Raw genomic sequence first — 16699 nt, 5'->3', positions numbered from 1 at the left:
TCCTGTAACCTGTAGTCCACGTCTTATTATTTCACTTTTATATATATATATAAAATATGTATACATATTAAAAAATGTATGCACTGAAACATGGATCTTGCCTATTAGCAGATTACCGATAGTATGTCATTTCCTAAACCATGCATGAAGTCCTCTAGAAGTCCCGCATCGTAAGGTCTGTTGCGTTTTGGGAACCTGCCTTCTGATTGGTACAGTTCATACACCTCCTTGACGATTAAGTTTTACTTGGTATAGGAGTGCTGAGGAATCAGCTCCACTTTTGTTTGTGCCTGAATGTCTTCCAGAGACTCAGTACAAAGTTTCACGCTGAAAAATCATTACGAATCAAGCCTGGTGAGCCGTACTCTTACGAAAATGTTGTTGGAATCTGCAGAAGAAGACGAGGAACTGGACATGCCCTCACAGATGGACAAGTCAGAGCTGCTGGCAGTTCTGCGCCTCCTGCATGTGAAGTTGGAGGACTTGTCTATGTGCAGTGACCTCATAGCCAAGCACGGCACTGCCTTGCAACGTGCGCTTTCTGAGCTGGAGCAGCTGGAACCTGGTGCAGCTGCTGGGCCAGACGCTGCGGGCAAGATGCGTGCCGTCAACGAACGGGCCACCCTCTTCCGCATCACGGCCACTGCTATGATGAATGTAAGTGAAATAGCAAGTAGTCACTTAGCTTAGATGACGCGCTGTAAAACTCTGTAAGCACTGTAAGACCCTTTCATTTGTGACCCCAGCTTTTTGCGAAATGGGGTCAGGGCACATAATCGCGTGTACTAGATGTCTCAAATGCTGCACGCTAAAGTTTGTTATTTCAGTGGATTACCTCGTAATGGACCGGAGAGATTGCACGTGCCACATTTGGTAAAAGCGGCCTTTCACACGCTCTCACTGGAAAGTACAGCTTATATGCTCGCTAGTGTCCTGTACAGTGGACTGTAAAAATAAGGTTTGTGACTGCACCAGAGCCTCGGAAGTGGCTGTTCTTATTTGAAATTTTCATGTGCCCTAGTCTAAAATTAGGAAACTTTTCAACTCACAAAATTCTCGACAATTAGGAGCTCGCGAACGTTTTATTTTTAATGTTACGAACCAAAAATTACATTAGAGGGACCATGAAAGGATATTCGACGAGCCTATGATCAATTGCAATTTGTTCCTCATTACAAAAGCATTCGCCCTGTGAAATATGAAGTTGAAAATCGTTCAAATAGCAAGAATATTCTATATTAACCACGGCCGTGAATGGCAGCTGCTACGACCTGCCTGCGAGGCGAACTGGCCGTGACATCACACGCAGAAGATGTTGTTGATTCGCGGACGGTGTTTTGCGAGCAAATTGCAAAACTTGCAAGCCTCGCGATGAAATGTTTCAATTTAACCTGGAGCTAGAATCGTACCTAATAGTTAACACAGAATCCTACCAGAAGTATAATGTAGCCGTTGATTGTCAGCGTAGTTACTGGAGCACATTTTCCTCTCCGAGCTGCTTCTTCGTCAGAAAACGTCTCTGTCAGTGGCCTTTTGGGAGCTGCTGCGTACGGAATGATTCCTAGACGCAGTGTGTGTCGCATAATCTCTTCCTCCATTGCTGACAATTTTGTTTCGCCATATTTCTACCGATTTCGACGGCAGATATACGACGTCGTTGTTTTCCAAACCGAAACCATGCACCCACGTGGTCCCGCGGGGTGAGACCTCCCGGTCGTCCACAATTGGCTGAGAGGACTGGACGTTGATGACGTAAGGCCGCTTCGAAGGGATGTATCTGGCAATCACGCCCCACCATTTTCGAGTGTTAACTGCGCCCCTGGTGCACTGAATACGGTTAAAAGTCGATGTGTGTATGATCGTGAGGGATCATGAGAACTGTTTCCTGCGTTTCAAAATTAGCGAAAATCATTTCATGGTCCCTTTAAAGTAGACAGAAGTCATTTTTAACACCCAGTTTTCTTCCTATGAAACTGTTAAGTAGGCCAGTAAGATGCACCATGCGAAGTAATTACCACCACAGAGTCATAATTATCGCAGAAATTGAATTTAAAATACGCCGCAAAAAGCGACCGTGCGCAACGGTGGTGAAGAGCAGTACCAGGCTATGATCTGCATGGAACCTCGCGCTGACGCTATAAGGAGAACGCTCGCTGATTGGCCTAGAGAAGTGTTGTCTGCTACTCCGCTGTCGTCTGCTACTCGGCTGTTCGGGGTTCTGATAAAGCCTTTCTCCTTGCTCGGTAATGCTTCGGCCACTCCTTCTATCCCCAATTCTCCGGGAGAACTGGCAAAACAGGTTTGCAGCGGCAAAGGGACAAGGCGCTGACCCCCACTGAGCGGCGAACCAGAACGAGTTCTCCTTATACCGTCATCGGTGATGTGGCATCATACCTCCTCATCCTCGTTATAGCTGGAGTGGCGAGTTAAGGGTGAACGCGCAGAGCTACGTTTATGTGAGTTTTTTTCTGGGAAACAAATTGCGCACATCAAAACCTTTTGCGCTATGCGGTATAATGACACACACGCTTTCATCAGATGTCTTAATCTGAAATTTTTTTGGATGACCCTCTGTACTCCTTTAATGTCACGAATGTTAAGGGTTTTACAGTAAAAATAAGTACCATTTCCTTGAGTTTGCATAACACACAGTACAAAGAGGACAACACAAGTATGTTGTATTGTGTGTTCCCCAAACTCAAGGAAATGTTACCTCTTTCTACAGTACACCAGCTCGCTTGCACCATTCTAATTTGCTCATTTAGTTATGGTATTTGGATATGACAAACTCTCCCACAGATGTAGTGGTTACCTGTGGCTTTTGCTATATCCGCCCTGTTGATTTCAGGCCTGCAGCGAGTATGTACAGCTGGCGCAGTCGCAGGGCCGTAAGTGGGTCCGCATGCTGCAACATGAGCACGAGCAGTGTGTACGTCTCCAAGAAGTCTTGGAACAGTTGGCGAAGCAACATTCCCACCTTGAGCGGGCAGCACAGGAGGCAGCTGGTACTGCCTCAGGTGTTACGTCTGCACAGCACAACTCATCCTCAGGTACTTACAAAAACGAATGCACTACGACGGTTCATCTCTGGCCAGGGGAGAGGGCAAAGTTTGGAGAAGCCACATGATGAATTGTTTGTCCACTCACAAGGCAGCAACAAGGGGACATTCGTAGACTGGCATTTATCCGCAGAAGGAACCATGTGCACACTACCTTGAAATGTGCCCCCATATGTATGAGGGGCACCAATGGTGCCGCTCCATGCGCAATAGGGGAAAGAGGAAAACTGGAGAGCTGTGCAGACAGCTTGTATAGCCTACCTGCATAGTGTATTTCACGCTACAAACCATCGTGATAATTGGAGATAAGGAAGATGGATAGAGCCTTGTGGTTTAGGATAAAATCCGTCTTTACCACCAGAAGTGAACCATTGTCTCTTCGGGTAAAACAAAAAGAAACAAAAGAAAAGTCGAAGAAAAAGTGCAAATTCCACCACCAACATGAGCACTGCCTCCTTTTGTGGCACTCACTTTGTTAAATACCCTGTGTGCTGGCATTTCTGTGCTTACGAGTGCAGCTTCGGAACTGTTGGTATATACTTCGCTTGGAAGAGTCATTGCTTTGCTTCAAATATAAAATTCCACATTCAGTTCAAAATTCTAACGGAAAGTACAACTTTTTGCTTTCAGTATCAGAAGAATCTGAATACTTATTTGCACAGCTACAGTTGTTTGTGTAACCATGTAACCTTGTAGGATTTAATGTAACCACGTTGCGTTCTCTGTTTCACGTCCTGCAGCACACTCGGATGATGATGAATTCTTTGACGCCCCAGAAAACTCGGCTGCTGACTTTGTTGTGTCAATCCCGGGAAAGGGACACAGGTATTGTGGTCTGTTAGTAGTCCTAAAATAGCCTGGTGGCCTTGCCATTACCTATAACGGCATTTTGTTGCAGGCGAACGTCTAGTGGATTGAGCCTACAGAGCGAGGGTCGTGCATCGGAAGGTCAGGCGACGGATTCAGACGCGGAAAGTGACCATGCTTGTGAGGAGGCTGGCGTCATAACTCGTAGGAACAGGGGACCAGGAAGTGTGAGTGCTGCCGTTCACTAATGTCTAGTTCTTGATGAACTGTGAAGTTGAACTTGCTCGGATTGTTAAACCACATCATGTTGCAAGAGATATGAAAAAAAAGAAGAAAAAACTGAGTACCATAATTTCATGCATATTAGCCGCGGCTTATGCGCGATTTTTTTTTCTCACGGGCGCTCTGCGGCTTATCCACCAGTGCGGCTTATCTGATGACTATTTTTTTCCTGGTATTTTTCCCATACGCCGGTTTTAACGAAAGGGCCGACAGTGTCTCTGGAACAGCACTGCCCTGCTGATGCACGAACAGTGCGTAACAGGGACGGGTCCACATTCGAGTAGATTAATCTTCCTGGTGCATTCCCCAAAGCAGCTTTAACGAAAGTGGTGACAGTGATTCACGTCTTCTGGAAGACCACTGACCCATCAATCAATGAAAAACGCCCAACAAGTGCACAATCCGATCTTGGTAGAACTCAAGAGCTGACCCCGGAGTATGGACCACAGGGTTGATGGCCTTCCCTATGGTCTCCTTTGTCGCACAAATCAGTCGTCTCGTATTGCCCGCGGCTTATCTGCGAGTGCGGCTTATCTGCCAGAAAAATTTCAAAGCTTTCCTAAAAACGCGTCCTGCGGCTTATCTGCGGTGCGGCTTATACGCATGAAATTATGGTAGTTAATGGTTCTCCTCAGCGAGTGCACAATATGTATGCATCTGACACCAGAGTGCTATAGTTAGAGGCCTGCATGGGTACCTAATTCTCCACCTGCACTGCATCAGCACACATGGCCTCCCAAATGGCATCCACTCCAGTTCTGCTGGAGGTACCTGCACCCACGGGTCGTGTGGGTAGGCACCTATTTAGTGACTTCAGGTGAACTAGGCTATGATTTATGTGAATATAAATGAGCCAAACTGTAAATATAAGAGTGGATGAATGAAACATAACACTTGGCTTTTGCATGCATTCAAAAGGTCTAACGTGAAAGGCCAGGATAACATAACCCAGAGAAATCAGAAGATGCAGCCCGCGAAGGAACCGTGAGAAAGAATCGGCCTTCGTTTAGACTTCCTTTATTTATTTAGTGCAGTTGACCTTGGCAATCCTAACAGAAATGTGAAGTATACTCTGCTCCTCAAAAGTCAATGAGGTCGCGCATGTTTTTGGGACTACATGCTCTTGCAGAGGATGGAGTTACGTTTGACAAGGGTGCTGGTTAAAGTGCTCACCAGGCTTGAGACCCTGATGAGAGCCGTTTATGGGGAGAGTTTGGCCATTCGTTGATTTTTGCCGCGCGGAGGAGGGTACCTTGCCATGGCGTCAGACCCATCATCGCTCTGCCCACCTGGCTGGAATGGAGGGGGAACCGCAGCGTCATGGGGAGACTTTAAGGCTGTGTCTCCTCTCCAAAATGGCGGAATGAAAGGCGCAGGGAGATTTTGATGTTCAGCTCCAAAATGGCAGCACTGGCCTTCGCGCTGCCCGTCATGTGACGTCAAATGACATGCTTTGAGACAGGCTCCTCCCAACGATCAAACTCTCCGCAATAAACAGCTCTGACCGAGACTTTCGTGTGGCGCCATCTTCATTAGAAAAAATCGTGAATCCGAGGTAGACCTTCACTCGTTGACACTCTTAACACGTTGCCAATTTGTCATGAATACAGATACAGCCATCAACACCTCACTGTTAACAAAAATGGTGGGGAAAACTTACTGGTGCAAGGCAGTTAGAGAACACCAGCGACATAGTCTGTTGTTGACTCTTGCCACAGAGCTTATCAATGCTCCTCTGGTCTGTGTAGTTCTTATGGAAACTATCACAGTCTTGTTGTGCTGCAACATAAATCCCTGTCTCTGCTACAGACCGGTGCAGTTACTCCAAAGTCGGTAGACGGAGATTGTCCTGATGACATACCCAAGCGTCAGCGACGTCAGCGGATCCCAGAGAAGCCTAATTGCAGCCTCAGTCTGTGGTCCATCATGAAGAACTGTATTGGGAAAGAACTTACGAAGATACCCATGCCTGTGAGTGAATGTTACTCTTTTAGCCTTACCATGAGAAATGTAATGCTGTAAGGTGAAAAAACAAATAAACAAAAAACACACACCTCAAGACATCTTTTTGGCGTACTGAGTGGTAATATAGAACGGCTAACGCCCAGAATTTTGTGTCATGCAGCAGACTCATGATACATCACCTTGATCATTTGTCCAAAGCATTTTGTCTGTCCAAGTACATGTCCCTGCTGCTGATTGTGTACGGCTCGTGTCAGAGTTAACTTGAACGCCATTCCGGCCTGGTGACCCTGGTGGTGCTTAGTAGAAATAGCTTTCTGAGTGAGAGCGCTCAATGTCCAGTGTTCACGTTTACTGCTAACCGTGAGGAATATCATGCCACACGGCCACAAGATATTCCATAGCAGACGATAGGAAAGACGCTGACGGTGTCGTCTGCTTAGTGTCGTCTGCTATGTGCGCAGTACGCCACTCCCGATATCCAGCACCGTGTGAACGCTCAACATATCACTGGACGGAACTTCGTCTCTGTGAGCAGTGTTTTCACATTTTCTTCCAGTAGAATATTCCGCAAGGATGTCGCTTGTGTGAATACACAGAGGAGTGACCCTCGTTATGAAGGCATTGTTCTCTGCTAGGCTCTGCCAGGGTGGCTCTCTTCCCGCTTCGCAGGCTGCAGAGGTGTTCAAGTTAACTTTGATGTGAGCTGTACTTGATGTACTCTCCACAGACTACCCCAAATTGCCACCTTTCTCATTTGGTCTGCTGTCATGTCGTTCATTTAGGTTTGCCTTGAACAAAAACCTCGATTTTTTAAAAATACTTTTGAAGTAGTGATTCAAACTAAGTTGTAAAAAAAAAGGAACGATTTTCAGGTCAACTTCAACGAGCCACTATCAACTCTGCAACGGTTGACGGAGGACTATGAGTACTCCGATTTGCTGGACCGAGCAGCCAAGACGGATGACCTGGCCATGCAGCTGGTCTACATTGCTGCTTTTGCTGTTTCTTCCTATGCCACAACAAGCAATAGGACAGGAAAGCCTTTCAATCCACTCCTGGGAGAAACTTATGAATGTGACCGTCGAGATGACTACGGATGGCGCTCGATCTCTGAACAGGTACCATTTTTGCTTCCTCGCTGCCTACCTTGATTTTGCCTGCACCATTTCGAACCTTCCGCATGGTGTGAAAACTTAGTATACCGCATTTGACTGCATGTAATGCGAAGTCCCATTTTCACCGTCCCATGGGAGAACCTCCGAACAATGTGATGCAAGATTTTTGCGTTCTCCCATGGTAATACATACTGTAGTTCCAACTAGAGCCTGAAGTTTTTGTGTTCAACACGTTTCTTCCCCGTATTTGCAGCCCGAATCGAAGGTTGCCTCTTTAGGGTGAAACCCGATTTTTATCCAGCGAATTGCCCTCACTGAAACGTCTGTAGGAATGTGCACTAGCTTGTTTGGCAGCAAACTCAATTACATTACCGTTTGTACAAGACCAGTATAGTTTGTTTGAGTAATATCTAGGTCCTGATTTCTCCCTGAATTTAGCATACGGGAAGTTCTGCTACATGTTTTCGACATTGCTATCGCTGGTCTGACGAGGATCGATCTTTGTATAAACTGATGATGGGAAGGGCAGATTGGAAATGCTGAGGGCGCAATGCCTACGCAATGTGTATAACACAAGCCCCTGTATAATAGGGCCATATTTTAAGGGCTCATATTCGAGGTTACAAACCTCATTATGTGGTAGCTTATGAAATAACAAAATGCATGCAACGTCGTGAGACATGCTGTGAAGGGGCAAACTCCTTTGAGAATGAGGTAACATAGGGAGGACAGCAGAATCTTAATTGCACTATCTTTGATGCTTCTTCATTGTTTCGGCACCAATTCGTTGCTTCTCCTATTCACTAGGCATTCCTCAGTATTCCACCTGTAAAATGTGTCTCTGCACTACAGAACTCAGTTCTGTTGTGGCAGGAAATATTTAAATTGTACATTAAAAAGGGAAGACTGTGATAAGCTATATTAGCCGTAGAGGCAAAGCTTCAAGAAAAGGAGGGGTTGGAGAGTTTCGTTTATTAAGTTATCTATTTAATTACCCTCAGGGTAAGAACAGTGTAGAAGGAAGTGAATTAAGTTGTATGAAAGGAATGTGAAAGAATCTTTATAACAAAAGGTTGCAAGACATAAGAATAGCATAGAACAACATGACACGCAGTACACATGAACATTGGTACAATGGAGAAGCACATATTCAACACATCGATCCCATAGTGAGCTTCTGAAAAATGAGGTGCTGGTGATAGATGTGAGACACCTAGGCATACAGTTCCATTGTAATGACGTTCTAGTGACGCTCATGCGAAGTACGTCACGTAATGTGACGTGTGAAGGTCTGCATTAAACAGTGATGAAAGCCTTCTTTACGACAGTGGCCTACTCCAGAAGAAATATATTTAGCAAGAAGCAGACGTGATTTTATTTGAGGGATTATGGTGATAGACCTTATGAGAGAGGACGGGACGATTAACTTTGCGACGCCGTGAAAGTGATGATAAACCGAAGAGATTAGATCTCGTTAGTGTAACGCTAAAGGTGCGACTGCAATTCCCCATGATAAAATGTGCTGCCCTGTTCCGGATTCGCTAAATGGCATAAAAGTGTGAAACATACGGGACATACATTTACGCCATACGGGTCCCGCCGTACGCTATACGGGTCTCAGGCAGCTGTAGCATATACAAGTTTTGACCTCACAAGGCTTTCGTACGGTGTTAGTTTGCATTAGTCCTAGGGCTAAAGGAACAAGAGAGAAGTTCCATCTGATGTAGGCTAAGTTCCAGCTGGCATTATTAATGATTTATTCGACTGGATTTTTCCAGGACAGATCAGCTGTAGTGATAACCCCTAAGTATTTGTACTAGCTTGATACTGGTTCGAGAGCGGGTGTTATTCAGTGCGATGTTGTAATACAAGGAGGGAGAAAGCGGGGCTATTATGAGCTGTCGTAAAGTGTTTGCACTGATTAATATTTAATTTCATTTATTATTATTTTATTATTTATTTTATTTATTTAATTTCATGTGCCAGGTGATACACCAAGTAAGTACGGATTCACGATCAGATTGAAGAACGGTGATGTCCGACTTGTGCTTAATTTCACGATAAATGACACAGTCATCAGTAAATAAGTAGTCGTATGTTAGAGTGAACACAGTTAAGCAAGTCATTAGTGTAAAGAATGGAGTCCTGGGGCATGCTGGAAAGAACACGTGTTAGATCAGATTCACAGTCGTTAGCCGAAACATACTGGAGCCTGTCAACCAAAAAGGAGTGTAGCAGGACTAACATGTTTGCATCGGTGTTACGTTTGTGCAACACAAGATTGTGAGAAACCTTATCAAATGCCTTTGCAAAATCCAAGAAAACTCAGTCAGTCATGATGCTCTCATCGAATGCACGATGCAAAACACGAGTAAATGAAATCAGTGGAGTTTTGCGCTTAAATGATTCACGAAATCCATGTTGACTGGGATGAAAAACAAAAAGGAGTTATATTCCAGATGTTGTAGAAGCGAGAACAGATTATGCGTTCTCGTAGTTCCAAGAAACCAGTGCTGTAGAAATTGGGACGGAAATTAGTGGTATTATGTTTACGTCCTGATTGGTGCAGAGGGATTACCTTGCCCACACGCCAGCCGCTTGGAAAGCTACCCGAGTCCAGGGACTGCTGAAAAATTTCCCTGAAAAAGATTGACGAATACATGACTGTATTTTTTAATAGAAATTTTGAGTTAATCATTAATAGCGTCACAACCAGTGCTGGATGATATTTAGTGACAATTGCTGAATAAGTTTAGTCATGCCCTATGAATCAACAGTAATGGAGTTCATTGGTCCATGGACATTGGTCATTGGTCCATGGAGTTCATCCCTGCTCAGAGTAATGGGGGAGTAAGTCACCTCTGCGATAGGTTGATTCAGAATGGCCGTACACAGATGACCAAGAAGAGAGTCCCCAGCTGCATCGCGCAACAAGATATTGGATTGATCGTTATCGTTGACGATGTTCCAAAATTTTTTTGGATTTTCTTTCAGTATAAGAGGTAGCTGATTAGAAAAATTGGTGCTTGGCCTTGATATCCTTGACGGCTCATTTATACACGGCGTCGGCGTACTCGGACCATGCAGGAGCAGCATCCCATCGCCCATTAATTTATTTATTTACCCTCAGGGCCACGAGGCAATACAGAGGAGAGCAGGTTAACAATTTGTAAAAAGATGTTAATATAAGCAGCATAAAAAATATTTCCACATTAGGTCCACATGAATAAAATTGCACTTATTGAACACATTGCACAGATAGAACTGAACAAATTGCGCAGATATGTATATATGAAAAAAAAAAGAAAAAGAAATAAAGAAGGGTTTGAATCTATTAGAGAACAAAAAATGACAGCACAAGTGCACAGCATGTAGAATGAAAAGTGGCTGCAGGGAGAAATAATCGCATTAACACTTCTGAAATTGCTTGACGTCGGTAATGGAGGTGATGGTACCGGGAAGGCGGTTCCACTCTGGAACTGGAACACCCAGCTCAGCATTAATAAGGGCTAGCAACTTAGATTCGAATTGTGACCATGTCTCCGTCTCATCATCTGGTATGCTGTGAAAGGTCAAATTCTCGTGCAAAGAACTGTCTTCAAGGTCAGCAAGAGGTGGCCTGAGTGAACTTTCCTGAGGTATTAGGTTGTCGCGTCACATCTGTTCAGTGGGGCTTACTTTGGTTTCCTTTTCTTTCCTTTATTTCCTAAAACGAAAACAAAAACAAGTTGGCCTGGGGTGCCCAGTAGCAGAGCTAGAAGATCTGATCGCCTTGGTGAAACGACACAAGTCGAAAAATAATATTGAATACATAACATAAAAATGACTGGAAGCAAGGTGAAGATACCTGTTAGTAACATGTTACAAAATAACAATTGAGATACACAATAGCAAAATAATATATGCAATCATAAATTCAAGGGACAAAATACAAGTGACAGCAACAGATTTCCTTTCTGTCTTTTTCTTTTCCATTTATTTAAGACCCAAGGTGGGCAAGACTGCAAAACGAGGTGACTTTTAATCAAAGAATGAAAATGTGGAAGTGATCGTGATTTCAGGTGGTAAATTGTTGCACAGGGAAATGACAATGAAAGAAAGTTTGTTTACCATGTTGTATGTTTTTAATTTGTTTGTTTGTTTGTTTGTTTGTTTGTTTTTGTTTGTTTTGTTTTCAGTGGCAGAGACAGTCTGTCACTCTTTAGTGATTTTGTTTAAGATTTTAGTCTGTGTACGTAGGACCTCATTTATAACCTGCATGACTGACCCTTTTCAAACGCAGAGGATCAACTCGTTAATTCACGTAGAAGCTGAGAAATTGGTCTAACTGTTTGGACCGAGTTTCCCTGGGAGGACCAGGGTTGGTTTCGATATCCCCACATTGCATCAGTAGTCAATCAATCAATCAATCATTTTTATCTCAGTCTTATTTCATTCATTCATTCATATAATACATTAAATTAATGTATAGTCGATGAGTAACACACACACTAATGTGGGCTGTAGGTAATGTGGGCTCGGGAACTCTACAAGGAACCTGTTTCCAGTTTTCTTACTGAACAATGAGCCATCATTCCTTATCTGCATGAAAAGCAAAGCAGGTTTAGGCGGGGACCACTTTGTAGAGCCTACAGGCCCACTGCTGATCCGTTGCAAGTCACTGTCTTTGCACTGGATGATGACGTGTCGTCATGTGTCATCAAAATGTTCTTGACGTGTAGCAATCAGTCTCATAATCCCAGAATAGGGCATCTGATAAGTCATGAAACCTACTTGTTGTCAAGATTGTGATCAGGCATATGCCAAAAGCAATGCTCAGCTGGACAGCATGCCATCATAGTTGTGTCTACATGAGAATCAAAGTAGGGCTAGGCAAGGACCACATTGCAGACAACGACGCAGCCCACTCAAGTTGGTACATTTAGCTGCAGTTGTTTAGGTGCGCTTACTTGGTGCATCTTGAACAAAAGTAATGAGGTTTGTGCAGTGATATAAAGGTGTGAGGAGCAGATTCTTCTCTCCTAGGTAAATCGAAGAATCATAGAGGAAATCACCCTTCACTGAACGATCGATTGGTTGGTTGATTGATAATGAGGTTTTTACCGTTTTCAGGTCAGCCACCATCCACCGATGTTGGCTCAGTACTGCGAGGGACGTGGCTGGCGCTGCTGGCAGGAGTTCTCCATGTCGAGCAAGTTCCGTGGCAAGTACTTGCAGGTTGTTCCCCTTGGAGTGGTTCATCTGGTGATTGGCGAGAACCACTTCACTTGGCGCAAGGTCACCACCGTGGTGCACAACATTATCGTGGGCAAGTTATGGGTGGATCACCACGGCGATATGGACATCACCAATCACACGACGGGGCACGCCTGCCATCTCAAGTTTATCCCCTACTCGTACTTTTCCCGGGAGACTCCTCGCAAGGTAGGTGCTAATTTTTAAATTTATTTTTTGTAATACTTTTGGCATGAATGCCATAGAAGGAGGGACAGTACAAACACGAATACAGAAGACATGCGATGAACAGATAATCGCACAAGTTAAAAAGGACACTTACAATTAAGAGAAAACCTATAACGCTCTGTAATATTGTGAGATGCCATCCTCAAATAAAGACAGTGTGTCACAGTCAACCACCGCCTGGGGAAGGCTGTTCCAGATTCCAAGTTCCAAGATTAGATGTGCAGGGATGCTTTGTAGGTGTGCAAAAGCGAGGCACTGGGAAAAGCAGAGTGTGCCGCTCTCTGGTATAGCTAAGACTGCTCTGGTATGCTTTGTCTGTGTACTTTTTTTTGTGTTTTGGGAGGAGTTTGTGGGGTGCGCGGGAGATCTCATGTATTACGACGAATGAATTTTTTGTCCATCTTGTATGTTAATTCAATTAGAGAACTTGTAGTGTTTCTCAGTAAAATAAGCATCACATTGCTTCAACATGGAGTAAGTATGGACCACTGCTTGTTCTAGTATTTAGTTGGGTATTGATAAACTGATTTTCATACGTGCATCGGTATATTACTGTGGCACATTCTTTTTACATGGACTGAACCACTTCTCAGCTGTTGCGCCCTATTTTTTGACAACACCGCGTCCTATACTAGTAGACAGAGATAAGGGTCCAATGGCATCAGTGGTATCCGGAGTTTGACTACCTCACGGTTTGTTGGACCTACTTTCTGCCACTCATGCGCAGGTAACGGGAGTGGTGACGGACAAAGAAGGGACTGCGATGTGTGTCCTTCAAGGTACATGGGACAGCAAAATGGAGTATGCGCGAGTTGTAGGAAGCCATGGATCCCTCAAAGGCAAAGCTATTTTAGAGTCTGCTACTCCAAAAGTAATATGGCGTCGTGTCATGCCCAGGTGAGGAACACAACCATGCACAGTTAGGGCCAGTTGCTTTTCTGGAAACGGTTCTCATTTTTTATTTTCCTCCCTCGAAAATTCTTTATTCTGGGTGCAATAAATATTTCATACACTTGTGGGGGCGTTTATCTTCAATCCCTTTCATACAACGCTTCTGATGATCAACTCATGCACACAAGATTGTCCCCAGATAAGTATGAACGGGACAACAACATCTCCTCTCAGCGATATCAGTTAACATGCAGTGAGCATAATCACTATAAAGTCACAGCAGGCGCTGCGTTAATAACCACAGCTGAAGGCAATGTCGTTGCCCCCTGGCGGACACTTCCTGTAACATGAGTGGGATAGCCCAAACCTTCTCTCTCTTTATTTCCGCTAAGAACCGACCACTTCGCACGGTGAAGCTGCATTCAGATCAACTCTCGATCAAGCTGTACAAGTTGCTTGAACATGCGGCCTTTCGTAAAGGGCGTTGAACACAGTGTGCCTGGTGTTGAAATCTTAGTGCATGTTACATAACCTACTTGTGGGCAAATTCAATCTGTTCAATCTCGAGACCGTAGTTGTCTTTCAACGTAAAGGCACAAATTATAGTTATTATGATAGAGTGCTCCTGAAATGTGCCCTGCAGGTCAAAACGAGTACGGTAGGTTTTTGTGTGAAGTATCTCTTTTATTTTTATTTTTTCACCGTGTAGTGCCCAGATTTTCTGCGGCCGTAGGTCCAGCTCGTACTGCGGATACCGAGTTTAACCCAGGGTTGCTCGTAGCCATCTTCGATACACTTGGGGAGCAATCGGATTTAATCCTGAAGCTTCTGGCCCTACACATAACACAGTTCTGAATACTGAACTTGAAATAAGACAAAGTGGTTGTGAAATTTCCTTAACGTGCAATTCACACTATGTAGTGACGACTATGAGCGCATGTACAACTTCACGGTGCTAGCCTGTCAGCTGAATGAGCCGGAGCCCAACGTCGCGCCGACTGACAGCCGGAATCGTCCCGACCAGCGCTTCATGGAGGAAGGCAACTGGGACGAAGCGAACCAAATCAAGCTCCAGCTAGAGGAGAAGCAGCGCAGCGTGCGACGACAGCGGGAGGCCGAAGCGGAGGCTGCAGCAGCACAAGGTAAGCTGGGTACCCGTTGGCTGGAGCGGTGACACGTCACTAGGGGGGGTGCGAGGGGTGTAGTTCGCACCGGGTGACGTGATGGAACGGGGGGTGACGTTAAAAACAACACAAGGGGCCTGTAGCTTCGAGTATGTGACTTTTTTTTGTATGTGTGTGTGTGTGTGGTATGGTATCGTTATTTATCTTGTGTCACCTGGTATGGGAAGGGATCCATTATTTGTGGGAGGGGAAGGGAGGTGGCACTCCCGGTGCAGGGGCTCTATTACCCCAGATTTGTATCATCGTGACTCGGTGTAAAACACGAAGAAGCGTGAAAGCTTGGCAAACTGCCAATTCAGCCACCAATATTGGCACTGGGGAACACACTAATCTCTGCACGTTCAGCACGGCCATTCAACATCTTTCTGTTCGTCTAAAATGCGAGAAGTGATCTTTTACCATTTTCCATCCAAAAATGTGCTCTACCACCCGATATCGCCGGATTTCACCCTGTTTTACGGCTCCTGAAATAAACCTGATTCATTACCCCTCTCCCCCCTCCCCAATTAATAAAAAAACTAAAGGCCCCTAACTACGCATCATTGTCACTTCGGGTACACCTGGAAGGCCCTTGAAAACGAACTTGCCAAGGTACAGATTCAGCCACCAATACAGTATTTTCTTGCTGTTCAGGTGTCACTCCGATGGAGAAATGGCGACACCCTAGTGTTCCGTAAACTTTTGTCCCAAGCTATACAAGAGTCCAGGTGTGGGGCATTGTTTTATGATACACGTTTCCAATGCAGGAAGGCCATATGTCGTGTACGAGCCCGTCTGGTTCAAAAAGGAGATGGACACCATCACGGGGAACCCCATCCACGTTTACCAGGGTGAATACTGGACCTGCAAAGAAGAAGGACGATGGGACCGCTGTCCGAGCATCTACTTGTGATCTCTCTTTTTTTCCGCAACGCTTTCCTTGACCTTCTCGTTCCACCTGCCCACAAAGTTTTATTGCCACACTGATGTAGTGCTTTCGTTTTTCTGCAAATGGGGGAATATCATTGATGCAGCGAGTGCTTTGGCCGCAGGATTGGTGCCTGGGGGTGTGATGCTTTTTTGTGACACAGACACTTTCTTTAGGAATGAGCCCAGTTTTGGTACTTACCGCAGTTGTTGGCACGGCTGGCCTTCGTTCCGCCATTGTTGGAGTGCAAAGCTCATTGAGCCGCGTGAAAGAGACATTTATTGAAGCGGAAATTTGAAAGAAGGTGGCGTGCTCTGTTAAAACGTGGTGGAGCGTGCATCATTTCAGGGCGAGCGGGAAGCCTATAGGGAAGTGCTTCCTGATGTGTTTCTCTCCTTGCTTTGGAGGTTTCATAAAGTGGTGAGTTATATAAGCGTGGCAATATTAGAGCACTTATCTTAGATGTGTCAATAATTTGCATATGTTGGTCTGCCTTCTTAGGGTGTTCAGTGAATTGCTTCTTACCTTGGTGCTTGGCAGCCACTAGTTTCTTACTCGAGGAGCTGAGTGTAGCTTCAGTTTTTACGATTCTTTTTGATATAGTTAGCAGCTCCTATGAATACAAAATCCTGGGGAATGTCCTAGGGAAATTTTAGCATTGATGATGGCATGAGCCTCACAGCAGTCTAACCTTAAGTGGAGAGTGTTGCAGGCTTAGAATGCATCACCGCTATATCAATCAACCAAATCACCCTATCTTAGAAGGTAGTAGTAATATAACAAATATACAATGTCACAATAACTCCAGGATGGAATGAGAACTTCATAGTCTGTCCACGCAAATGTCAGATTTTTCGCCAACGGCGTGCTTTATGGAACAAACTGGAAATATTGAAGCTGTAAGATAACCTCTAAATGCTTCTGGCCAGCGTGGATTCCGGCAGCTGCTGCGGCAGTGTGTACATGCTTAGCTACGATCTTGTACATATACATAGAATATACGATTAAAATATGTGTTGTTTTTAA

At 44.7% G+C, this 16699-nt stretch overlaps 1 protein-coding gene across 4 annotated transcripts in view; it reads left to right on the top strand.

Annotated features, from left to right (window-relative positions):
• Window positions 1–16699, top strand: part of LOC135370711 (oxysterol-binding protein 1-like) — a 23227-nt gene extending 6528 nt beyond the window's left edge. For all 4 annotated transcript variants that reach the window (XM_064604514.1, XM_064604515.1, XM_064604516.1 and 1 more), the window contains 10 exons: window positions 395–657; window positions 2849–3050; window positions 3800–3884; window positions 3958–4093; window positions 5958–6119; window positions 6986–7231; window positions 12341–12652; window positions 13419–13588; window positions 14504–14724; window positions 15513–16699. In XM_064604514.1, the coding sequence (XP_064460584.1) occupies window positions 395–657; window positions 2849–3050; window positions 3800–3884; window positions 3958–4093; window positions 5958–6119; window positions 6986–7231; window positions 12341–12652; window positions 13419–13588; window positions 14504–14724; window positions 15513–15658 (1943 nt within the window). In that variant the 3' untranslated portion in view covers window positions 15659–16699. The remainder of the gene's footprint in view (window positions 1–394; window positions 658–2848; window positions 3051–3799; window positions 3885–3957; window positions 4094–5957; window positions 6120–6985; window positions 7232–12340; window positions 12653–13418; window positions 13589–14503; window positions 14725–15512) is intronic.

Source organism: Ornithodoros turicata, chromosome 10 (assembly GCF_037126465.1).
Source record: "Ornithodoros turicata isolate Travis chromosome 10, ASM3712646v1, whole genome shotgun sequence".
Taxonomy (NCBI): domain Eukaryota; kingdom Metazoa; phylum Arthropoda; class Arachnida; order Ixodida; family Argasidae; genus Ornithodoros; species Ornithodoros turicata.
This window is presented reverse-complemented; position numbering and strand designations above follow the sequence as displayed.